Source organism: Heterodontus francisci, chromosome 34, assembly GCF_036365525.1.
Source record: "Heterodontus francisci isolate sHetFra1 chromosome 34, sHetFra1.hap1, whole genome shotgun sequence".
Taxonomy (NCBI): domain Eukaryota; kingdom Metazoa; phylum Chordata; class Chondrichthyes; order Heterodontiformes; family Heterodontidae; genus Heterodontus; species Heterodontus francisci.
In genome coordinates, this window is record NC_090404.1 from 3652786 (window position 1) to 3664801 (window position 12016).

Consider the following 12016-nt stretch of genomic DNA (forward strand, 5'->3'; position numbering starts at 1 on the left):
TTCAGGTCTGTGACCTTTCATCCTCCTTACAATCGGGACCTGACGGGTTGTTGGTCCCGAAAAACTGCGGATGTCCTGTTGAGTGGAGAATCTCTGATCGGAGAATGAAGCCGGGAAATCCCAGGAGGTGTTCACCAACGCAATCGGGAAAGACGGATTCAAACAAAGAAAAAGAGAGAAAACTTCACTGCTCCTCATGGAAACCGGCGTAAATAAATTTAACCTCTATGGTGATAAACGACTAAGCAGAATATGCATTTTTATGGAAAGACTCACATTGTGTACACAGAATGAAGTGAGAAGTGGGGTAAATGCAGAAGTAATTAAATAGAGGAATCGAACTGAACATCAGAAAAGAGCAATGCTGAAGGGCATGAGCAGGAAAATGAAAGTGAAAACTTGATGAGCTCAGTGAAGATTTATGCACGATAAATTCTACGATTAATTGCAATTGAAGATTTCTACACTTTCCCCGTGCTTTATATCCTTGGGTCTCTGCAAATCACAGAATGTTCAGGTCTTATGTACAGCTCTGTCCGTGCTCTGTACCACTGTGTTTTGCTTTATGCCACCGTGCTCAGGTTTCTGTACAGTTGTCTCCGTGCTCTGTATCACTGTGTGTCTGTAATCCCCACCACGTTCAGGTTTTTGTACAGCCCTCTCCGTGCTCTGTATCACTGTGAGCTATGCGCCGACTCAGTGCACAGTAATACACAGCAGAGTCACTCATTTGGAGTTTGGCGATGTTTAACCGGCTGATTTTCTCGGCAGGATCAATAAAAGCAGAAATTCGTCCCCCAGCAGCGTTTTCTTTATTCTCCTGTCCTGAAGTTTGTCTCTGAAGCAGGTATTTCGGAGCCTGCCCTGGGGACTGACGGTACCAGTGTACTGTGTACTGACAGAACCCTGAATATTCACAGCTTAAAGTAACAGTCTCACCGACAGCAGAGGTTTGCAGAGGCGCACTCCGGGACACCAGCGAACTGGAATCTGTGGTATGAAAATATGATATTATTATGTCTTTAGTTGCTGTTTCCTTGGAGACACATGTGAATCACATAGTGCGGCCTTTTGCGACAATGCCTCTGAAGCCCTTTCGAACTTGATTCACTTTCATTGGCAAAGAAGCAAGCCGGGAGCTTCCAATGACATTGATACTTTATTTATTTAGGCAGCGAGCTGTTCTGAAAGGGTGGTGGATCAGTTTCAATGATAACTTTAAACAGGCAATGGGATATATATTGTGGGGAAAGAGCAGGGCGCGTGGGACCAACTGAATAGCTCTTTCAAAGGGCCGGCACAGACAAAATGGGTCGAATGGTTTAATTCTGTGCTATATCTTTCTATAATTTCTATTAAATACCTGTTTCCTTTTTGGTGTGTGTGAAAGTCTACCAAAAGAAACATTTCAATAGTGTATTCTGATCCTGTTGGAGACGATCACCTTGCAAAGGTGTTTGACCGCGCGGAACCCGTGTGTTGGTCAAAGGTGCACAGCCAGATCTAACAGAAAGCAACGATTGAGCAAAGTTGACTCAGAACTCCTGTGTGTTGACGATCAGGGTTTAACTGCAGGTTAACATTCACGGGAGCGCCTACCTGCCTCTTGCTTTATTTGTTCCTCTTTTTTTCATTAATGAGGCCCGTTTTAATCCGTTCCACTTGAATCTGAGATGCATGCAGTTACTTTCATTTTATTTCTAGATCTGGGTCGCTCATGTTGTTCTGTTATTTGTCACCATGGGAACTTGTCCCGATGTCTCTCAGTTGTCGGTTGGATTCAGTCTGTGCAGTTTCCGCAGTGGTTTTACTGTTACTCTCTGGGAAATGGCTCTTCCCGCTTTCTGGCAATTTCTATAACTGCAGCCCATTCGTTGATTCTCTTCCGTGTTCTCCGAGAGTAGTTTTCTCTTTTTTAATATTATCCAGAATCTGCAGAACAGGAATAGACCATTCCACCCAGCTGGTCTATGCCGGTTTTAATGTTCAGCATCCTGCCATATGAATTCCCTCTTCCCACCCCGAGCCCTGTGTTCCTCCATTCCTTTCTCTCTCCTGTATTTTTCAAGCCTCCATTAAACTACGCAATGTTGTTTGCTCCAACCATTACATATTCTATACTCCATAATAAGTGTGTCCTAACGTCTTTATTTTTTTTCTCAGTGACTATTTTATATTGATGGCCTCTTGTTCTGGATTCAATAACAAGTGGAAACTGTTTCTCCTCCTGTACCCTATCCAACCACATTACAATATTAATGACATCGATCTAGTCTCCTCATTGTCTTCTCTTTTCCAATGAAAAGAGCCCCAGCCTCTTCGATCTTTCCACATGATGTAGATTGCTGCTGCTCTCTGTTCACAAGAATATAAGAAATCCAAAACTGCGGAAAGGACCAGAGCTCATTCGTAGCCCGTCCCTCCAATAAAGCTCATTGCCTCGATGTCAGATTGTCCTTTCACTGGCTTTGAGATTGTTTTCTCCACACTCGCGCCTGGCCGATGAATCCGATCTTTGTCTCCCGTTCCGTGAATTATTTCTTGCTTGCTGTAAATGGACTCTCTTCCAGTCTGCATTTGTTCCCTGGGGTGTTCCTCTTCTCGTTCATAACAATTTGAGAAGCTCGCACTCACGAGCGCACTGAACAGTATTGTTTCAAGAATCAATAAATAGGGATGCAGTTAAATTACTGTAATCCAAATTCTCAGACACGGATAGGAAATATTAGAATTATCATAGAATGTTATAACGCAGAAGGAGGCGATTCACCCTGTCGTGTCTGTGAAGGTTCTCTGCAAAAGAAATTTCACTACTCTCACTCTCCGCCCTTCTCCGGCCGTCCTGATTTTTTCCCCCTTTCAGCTGCGTATCCAATTGCGTTTTAAAAAGCACGGTTAAATCAGCCTTGACCACACTCTCAGCCAATGAATTCCAGAATGTATTCCAACTCGCTGTGTGGTGAGGTTTTTCCTCATGTCGCCTTTAGTTCTTTTCCTATTCACTTTAAACCCTTGTCCTCTGCTTCTCGATACTTCTTCAAATGGGAACAATTTCTGTCTATTTAGATCTCTCATGATTTTGTACACCTCGATCAAATCTCCTCTCAACCTCCTCTTTTCTAAGGAGAACATCCCCAGTTTCTCCAATCAATCCTCGAAACCGAAGTACCTGAAATCTGGAATAGTTTTCATAAATCTGTCCTGCACCCTCTCTAAAACATTTAGATTCTTACTAAAGTACTATCGCAGAATTCGACACAATACTCGAGCTGAGGCCGAAACGGTGTTTTATAAAGGTTCATCATAACTTCCATGTTTGTGTGCTCAATGGCTCTATTTATTACACCCAGGATTCAGTATGTCTTTTTTCACTGCATTCTCAACCTGCTCTGCCACCTTCAACAATTTGTCGCCAGATCCTTCTTTTCCTGCACCCCCTAAGAATTGCACTCTCTAATTTATATTGCCTCTCCTTATACTTCCTACCAAAAATATATCGCTTCACACTTCTCTTGTTAAATTTAATCTGCCACATCTTCGTCTATTCCACTGTCCTGTCCATGTTCTCTTGAACTTTATGACTGTCCTTCTCAGAGTTCGCAATCGTTCCAAGTTTTGCGTCAGCTGAAAATTTGGAAATTGTGTCTTGCGCACTCAGATCTAGGTTATTAATATGGATCAAGAAATGAAGTGGTCGTAATACCGACCAATGGTGAACGCCACTCCATAGCTTCCTCCAGGCTGTGAAACAATCGTTCATCTCCACACTCCTGTCACCCAGCTAACTTCGTATCCATGCTGTCATGGCTTGAACTTGGCTGGCGAGCCTATTATGTAGCATTTTATCAAACGTATTTTGGAAGTTCATATGCACCACAAATATCGTATTATCCACATCAACCCTCTGTTACCTCACCAAAAATACTATATCAAGTTAGTTCAACACGATTTGTCTTTAACAAATCCGTGATCACTTTCCTTAATTAATCCCCACTTGTCCACTTGTCTGTTAATTTTGTCCCCAATTATATGTATCAACCACTTAAGGAGAAATTGCATAACTCTCAACAAATATATATCCATTGAGAATGAAAAAACACTACGAAAGGATGAACCATCTGTCGCTAACGAAGGAAGTTAAGAATGGCATCAAATTGAAAGAAAAGCCATACAATGGTGTGAAGATTAGTGAGAGGTCAGAAGTTTGGGAAAATTTTAGAAACTAGATGACTGAAAAGAAATAAAAAGGAAGAAATTAGTATATCAGAGTAAACGAGCGAAAAATAGAAAAACAAAGTAAGAGCTTCTCCAAGTATCTAAAATGGAAGTAAAGTAAACCTTGATCCCTGAGAGGTTGAGATTGGGGAATCAATAATAGGAAACAAGGAAATGGCAGAGACTTTGAACAATCATTTTGTATCTGCCTTTGTGGCAGAACACACTATAACAAGTCCCAGGAATAGTAGAAGATCAAAGGGCAAAGGGGAGGGATAAACTTGAAACTCACTATCACGAGAGAAAAATTACTGGGAAAACTAATGGGACTGAAGGATGTCAAGTTCCCTGGACCTGTTGGCCTGCATCCTAGGGTCTTAAAAGAAGTGGCTGCAGAAATAGTGGATGCATTGGCTATAATATTCCAAAATATCTCGAGTCGGGCAAGGTCCAAATGGTTTAGAAAAAATGCAAATGTAGCAACACCCCTCCCCCCTCCCCCGCCCCCGCTCCACCTGTTCAAGAAAGGAAGGAGTCAGAAAGCAGGAAACTATAGGCTAGTTAGCCTAACGTCTGTCATTGGGAAAATACTGAAATCCATTATTAAGGAAGTAATAGTAGGATATTTAGAAAACTCATAATACAATCAAGCAGAATTACCATGATTTCATGAAGGAAAGTTCAATGGGGAAGTGAAAAAAGAAATAAGAGCAGCAAAGAGAGAGTATGAGAAGAGACTGGCAGACAACATAAAAGGGAATCCAGAAGTCTTCCATCGGCATTTCATTGATTAAAAGGGTGGAATCAGGAAGAGTGGAGCCAATTAGAGGCCTAAAAGGTGAAAGTTGGCTGTGATGTGAAAAACAGAATAGTGGCGAATGGTCGTTTTTAGGACTAAAGGAAGGTAGATAGTGGGGTTAGAGCCATTGTTTTTCTTGATCTATATTAATAACAAGAATTTGAATGTGCAGGGTACAATTTTAAAATTTGTGGATGACGCAAAACCTGGAAGAATTTTGAACTGTGAGGGTGATAGGGATAAACTTCAAGAGAACATAGACAGGTTGATGGAATGGGCGGACATGTGGCAGATGAAATTCAATGCAGTGAAGTGTGAAGTGATACATTTTGGTAAGAACGAGGAGAGCCATATAAATTAGAGGATATTGTTCTAAAGGAAGTGCAGGAGCAGAGGGGCCTGGGGGTATATGTGCACAAATAATTGAAGGGGGCCGCACCGTTGGGCAGTGGTTAGCACCGCAGCCTCACAGCTCCAGCGACCCGGGTTCAATTCCGGGTACGGCCTACGTGGAGTTTGCAAGTTCTCCCTGTGCCTGTGTGGGTTTCCTCCGGGTGCTCCAGTTTCCTCCCACATGCCAAAGACTTGCAGTTTGATAGGTAAATTGGCCATTATAAATTGCCCCTAGTATAGGTGGTAGGGAAATGTAGGGACAGGTGGGGATGTGGTAGGAATATGGAATTAGTGTAGGATTAGTATAAATGGTTGGTTGATGGTCGGCACAGAGTCGGTGGGCCGAAGGGCCTGTTTCAGTGCAGTATCTCTAAACTAAACTAAAACTAAACTAAGGTTGAAGAGCAGGTTGAGAAAGCGGTTCATAATGCATACTGGATCCTGGGTTTTATAAGTCGAGGCATAGAGTGCAAAAGCAAGGAAGTTATGCTGCACCTCTATAAAACAGTGGTTCGGCCTTAACTGGAGTGTTATGTCCAATTCTGAGCACCCCACTTTATGAAGGATGTGAAAGCATTGGAAAATGTGCAGACAAGAATTGTAAGAATGGTTTCAGGGATGAGGGAGTTCTGTCCTGAGGACAGATCAGAGAAGCTGGCGCCATTCTCCTTATAGAAGAGAAGTTTGAGAAGAGATTCGATAGAGTCGTTCAAAATCACGAGGGGTCTTGACAGACGACAAACTGTTCCCATTGGCAGAAAGATCGAGAACCAGAACACACTGATTTAAGGTGATTGGCAAAAGAACCATAGGCAACCAAAGGGAAAACTTTTTTTATGTAACCAGTTATTAGGATATGGAATGCACTAACTGAGTGTGTGCTGCAGACAGATTCAAACATGGCTTTCAAAGGGGTATTGGATAATTATCGAAAGAGAAAAAAAATGGCAGGGCCACGGAGAAAAGGCGGGGGAATGGGACGAGGTGAGTTGCTCCTGCAGAGACCCAGGACGGACACGCGGACCGAATGACACCTCTTTGGGGTGTAACCATTCTATGATATGCCAATGAGATACAAATTCGGACCAATCTCTTTGTCGAGAAGATGCTCCCTTTTTTATTGCGTTAATATTAAGTTAATAATTTTCGACCATTGTGAATACTTTGTGTGCCCAGTGCAACTGCATGTGACAGACTGGCAGGTGTAGATACCGAACGGGCCTTTGCCTTGTTAGGCTCACTCTCGTGGCACTTCATTCACACTGCCCGGATTGTACTGGCAGATTCTGCTCAGAAAGGAAATCGGTGGCCCCCTCCAATGCTCACACGGACAGGCAGAGCTCTCTCCGTTGCAGTTAACATCCAGAGCGGATGCTAGACTCTGAACAATTTGCGTTTCTTTAAAACTAACTGAGGATCAGAGGTTTTTTTAATTCATTTCTTGGGATGTCGGTGTCTCTGGCAAGGCCAGCATTTGTTTCCCATCCTTAATTGCCCAAGTGAAGGTAGTGCTGAGCTGCTTTCTTGAACCGCTTCAGCCCATCTGGTGTGGAAACAGCAAAAGTGCTGTTAGGGAGGGAGTGCCAGGAAGTTGACCATACGGCACTGAAGGATCTGCGATATAGTTCCAAGTCAGGATGGTGTGTGGCTTGGAGGGGCATTTGCAGGTCGTGGTGTTCCCATCCATGTGCTACGTTTGTCCTTCTAGGTGGTAGAGGTCGCGGGTTTGGAAGGTACTGTCGAAGGAGCATTGGTGAGTTGCTGCAGTGCATCTTGTTGATGGAACACACTGCTGCCACTGTTCATCGATGGTGGATGGAGTGAATAGTTAAGGTGGTGGATGGGGTATTGATTAAGCGGGCTGCTTTCTCCCGGATGGTTTTGAGCTTCCTGAGTGTTGTCGGAGCCGTACCCATCGAGGCAAGTGGGGAGTATTCGATCACACTCCAGACTTTTGTCTTGCAGATGGTGGACAGGCTTCAGAAGTCGGTGGCGGGGGTGGGGGGAGGGGGCGGTGGGGTTAATTGCGACAAAATCCCCATCCTCTGACTTGCTCTTGTAGCTACAGTATTTATGTGGCTGTTCCAGTTCAGTTTCTGGTCAATGGTAACCCCCAGGATGTTGATAGTGGGGAATTCAGCGAGGGTAATGCCGTGAACAGGAGGTGGTTAGATTCTCACGAATTGGAGATCGTCATTGCCTGGCACTTGTATGACACAAATGTTACTTGCCACTTATCAGCCCAAGTATGAATGTTCTCCAGGTCTTGCTGCACATGGACAGAGATGGCTTCAGTATCTGAGGAATGGCGAATGGTACTGAACATCAGACAAACATCGGCGAACATCCCCACTTCTGCCCTTATGATTGAAGGAAGGTCATTGATGAAGCAGCTGAAGCTGGTTGGGCCTGGGACATTACCTTGAGGAACTCCTGCACCCTTGTCCTGGGGCTGAGATGATTGGCCTCCAACAACCACTACCATCTTCCTTTCTGCTAAATATGAATCCATCCAGTGGAGAGTTTTCCCCCTGATTCCCACTGACTTGAAAATGGCTAGGGCTTCTTGATGCCAACGTGACCATGTGCTGCCTTAATATCAAAGGCAATCACTCTCACTTCATCTCATGGGGTTCAGCTCTTTTGTCCATGTTTGGACGAAGGCTGCAATGAGTTGAGGAGCTGATTGGCACTGGTGGAACACAAACTGAGCATTGATGAGCAGGTTATTGCTGAGTCAGTGCTGCTTGATAGCACTGCCGAGAACACTTTTCATCACTTTGCTGAGTTGACTGATGGGGCTGTACTTAGCTGCATAGGATTTGTGCAGCTTCTTGTAGACGGGAGATACCTGAAGAATTTTCCACATTGTCGCGTAAATGCCTGTATTGTAGCTGTACTGGAACAACGAGGCTAGGTGCGTGGCGTTCTGGATGTTAGTTGGATCCCCGACGTTCCCGTTAAGCCTGTTATCGTTCCAATGTGGTCAAACGACCAGACTTTCTGCTCTGTGGGCCTCTCACACCTCCCCTCTCTGGCATGACACATGGAGCCAAGTCCCGGATCATATTGTAGTTTCGAACGTAAATCTACACTGGATTTTTTTTTCATGAAAAAACAGTTATGTCTTATTTTGAAGGGGATTGCCGGTCTTCAGTCAATTCGATTCACTCCACGTGCTATTAAGAAACGACTGAAAGCACTGGATACTGCAAAGGCTATGGGCCCTGACAACATTCCGGCAATAGTACTGAAGTCCTGTGCACCAGAACACGCCTCGCCCATAGCCAAGCTATTCCAGTACAGCTAAAACAGTGGCATATACCCGACAATGTGGAAAATTGCCCAGGTATGTCCTGTACACAAAAAGCAGGTCAAGTCAAACCCGGCCAATTACTGCCACATCAATCCACTATCGATCATCATTAAAGTGAAGGAAGTTGCCGTTGATAGTGCGATCAAGCGGCGCTTGCTTAGCAATTACCTGCTCAGTGACGCTTAGTTTGGGTTCCACCAGTGCTACTCAGCTCCTGACCTCATTGCAGCCTTGGTTCAAACATGGATGAAAGGGCTAACCACCAGATGTGAGGTGAGAGTGACTGCCCTTAACATCAAGGCAGCATTTGACCGAGTATGGTATCAAGGAGCTCGAGCAAAACTTGGGTCAATGGGAATCAGGGGCAAACTTTCCACTGGTTGGAGTCATACCTATTGCAAAGGAAGATGGTCATGGTTGTTGGAGGTCAATCGTCTCAGTATCAGTACATCATTGTCAGAGTTCCTCAGGGTTGTGATCTAGGCCCAATTATCTTCAGTTGCTTCAGCAATGACCTTCCTTCAATCATAAGGTCAGATGTGGGGATGTTCGCTGATGATTGCACAATGTTCAGCCCCATTCGTAACTCCTCAGATATTGAAGCAGTCCGTGTAGAAATGCAGCAAGACCTGGACAGCATTCAGGCTTGGGCTGATAAGTGACAAGTTACATTTATACTTCACAAGTGCTAGGCAATGACTATCTCCAACAAGAGATAATCTATCTATCTCCCCTTGACATTCAATGGCATTGCAATCGCTGAATCCCCCACGAGCAACATCCTAGGTTTACCATTGTCCCGAAACTGAACTGGAGTAGCCATATAAATACCGTGGCTGCAAGACCAGGTCAGAGGCGAGGATTCCTGCCGCAGGTAACTCTCCTCCTATCTCCCCAAAGCCTTTCCACCGTCTACAAGGCACAAGTCAGGGGTGTGATGGAATACTCTCCATTTGCCTGGATGAGTGAAGGTCCAACAACACTTAAGAAACTCGACACCATCCAGGATAAAGCAGCCCGCTTGATTGGCACCCCATCTACAAACATTCATTCCTTCCCCCACCGACCCATCTACAAGATGTACTGCAGCAATTCACCAAGGCTCCTTCGACAGCACTTTCCAAACCCGCGACCTCTACCACCTGGAAGGACAAGGGCAGCAGATGCATGGGAACACCACCACCTGCAGGTTCCCCTCGAAGCCACACACCATCCAAACTTGAAATTATATCGCCGTTCCTTCCCTGTCGCTGGATCAAAATGCTGAAAGTCCCGGTACCCACACCCCAAGGACTGCAGAGGTTCAAGAAGGCAGCTCACAGGCAAATAGGGGTAGGCAATAAATGCTGGCCTAGCCAGCGACGCTCATATTCCATGAACGAATAAAGCATTCAGGTAACACTGATCACAATAATTAACTGATGGTGAACATTAACCGGGACAATCTGCAGCACAGCAGGATTAGGAGTCACTTACCGGCTGTCACGGTCACCACCGTCCCGGAACCATCCGCATAAGCAGACTTTTTATCCACACAGTGACACCGCTGTCAATCACCTCCGTACAAGAACGACCGACAGTTCAATCTGCCGGCTGAACATCACCAGACAATCCGCGCTGCCCAATATTCCAGGGATTTCAGATCAGTCGACATTATTCCATGTTTCGTATTCCCCCGCTTCAAACTGTTCTTTGTGAGACTCTGAGCTCTTCGTAAAATAGCCCAGAAACAGGGGCTGGAGTTGGCGCTTCATATAAACGAAGCAAATGTCAAATAAAGATAACAGAAGATATGAAATTACAATGACATTAACCAGATTACAGCGATAATAATAACAACCCTGCAATTCAGGATTCTGGCACGGAGAATTTATATTTTAATTGTATAGGGATATTTGCTCAGGTCTCCCCCACTGTGGTTTATCCAAGAAAACACTGTGCTTCAAATCAGCGTCAAATCCCCCGGTACTTGGTGAGATGTGAGAACGTTAGTTAAACGGCGGGGGTAGCGGTCCCCGGTTCCAACTGTTAGAACAGGATCCCATCTGGTGTTAGGGATTTGTAAATGGGATCAATCATTCCCAATCGCCATTCACTGACACAAATCCTGGGAAAGACATCACCATCCGCACACACTCGGCATTTATAAAACTCAAGATGTTAACAGCAATAATCCAATCTCATTATTAACTAGACTGTGGAGCAGTCGGTGCGAGGCGGAACTGTGGGGTTTAACAGCAGATTAACTCCACTTTTTCATTTATTTCTGCGATAATCTGCAGTGAGAGTTTTTGTATCGCGGGAAGCCGAGGCCCATCACTGTGTGTTGTACCGGTACTCAGCTTTACAGTAATAGGTGGCGGTGTCTTCAACTCTCACATCCCGAATTTCCAATGAAAATGTCTTTTCTTCCGTATTCGTCTTCATCAAAAATCGCCCTCCGCTCGAGATCTTCTCCCGTTCTGTCCCGGTCTGGGTTTGTCTGAAGAAATCCCCCCTCTTTAAAGGACGAGCGTAAAAACCACCATAGAAAACGCAGTTGATAGTGAGAGACTGACACTCCTTCTTGTTCTCCGATGCCGGGGTCTGTACCACTGACTGGCTGAAAGAAACTGGAAATTAAACAGACAGAAAGTTTAATGGGCCATCAGAGCCGAACCACACAACGGGGCTAACACCCCAGAAAGTGACTGTAATTTGGATGGACTCGGGCAGCTTTATATTAAATCCACACAATGTCGGTGTGTTTGATCGGTACTCACGGGGTAAACAGACACACAGGGCGAAAACAAGGAGGATTCCCATCGTTCTGCTGCCTGGAGCTGATGGTTTATATGACGGGGAGCTGGAGACTGCAGTCCTGGACTGCTCTGGGAGACTGGACCTCAGAGCTGGACTGAAATGCTTTCGGAGTGGTCGAGTTGATTTGCAGAGGGCAGTGTCCCGGAGATCATTTATCATTGATGGGCCGCACGGTTCCCGGGTCTCTGGATGTGTGTTGTGACTGGTTTAAAGAGGAAACAGTTTTCTATCGCTTCATTGGGTCTATGAACTCGATGTGAAATCCCCTCCCACATTAGTCTGATGTACACGGGGTGGGGCTGGGGGAGTTGTTCTGTCAGTAGACGCTGCCGCCCTCCTTTTCCCCACAGTAATGAGCTGGGAGGTCGGTCCATGTGTTTTCCTGGGTGGTGTTTGTTGAGGGTGGAATGTGGGCTCAGGACACCGGGAGAATCCCCTCTCCCGGCTCTTATTCCAATAGTGCCGGGGATTCTTTAACATCTCCCTGAACG

At 45.2% G+C, this 12016-nt stretch overlaps 1 protein-coding gene across 1 annotated transcript in view; it reads right to left on the reverse strand.

The window, feature by feature from the left end:
- LOC137348917 (uncharacterized) overlaps nucleotides 1-11723 on the reverse strand; it is a 216509-nt gene extending 204786 nt beyond the window's left edge. Inside the window, exons 1-2 of the mRNA XM_068014152.1 lie at nucleotides 11486-11723; nucleotides 11056-11335 (exon numbers count right to left, since the gene is read on the reverse strand). Of these exons, the coding sequence (XP_067870253.1) occupies nucleotides 11056-11335; nucleotides 11486-11684 (479 nt within the window). The 5' untranslated portion in view covers nucleotides 11685-11723. The remainder of the gene's footprint in view (nucleotides 1-11055; nucleotides 11336-11485) is intronic.
- Between the last annotated feature and the right edge of the window lie 293 nt (nucleotides 11724-12016).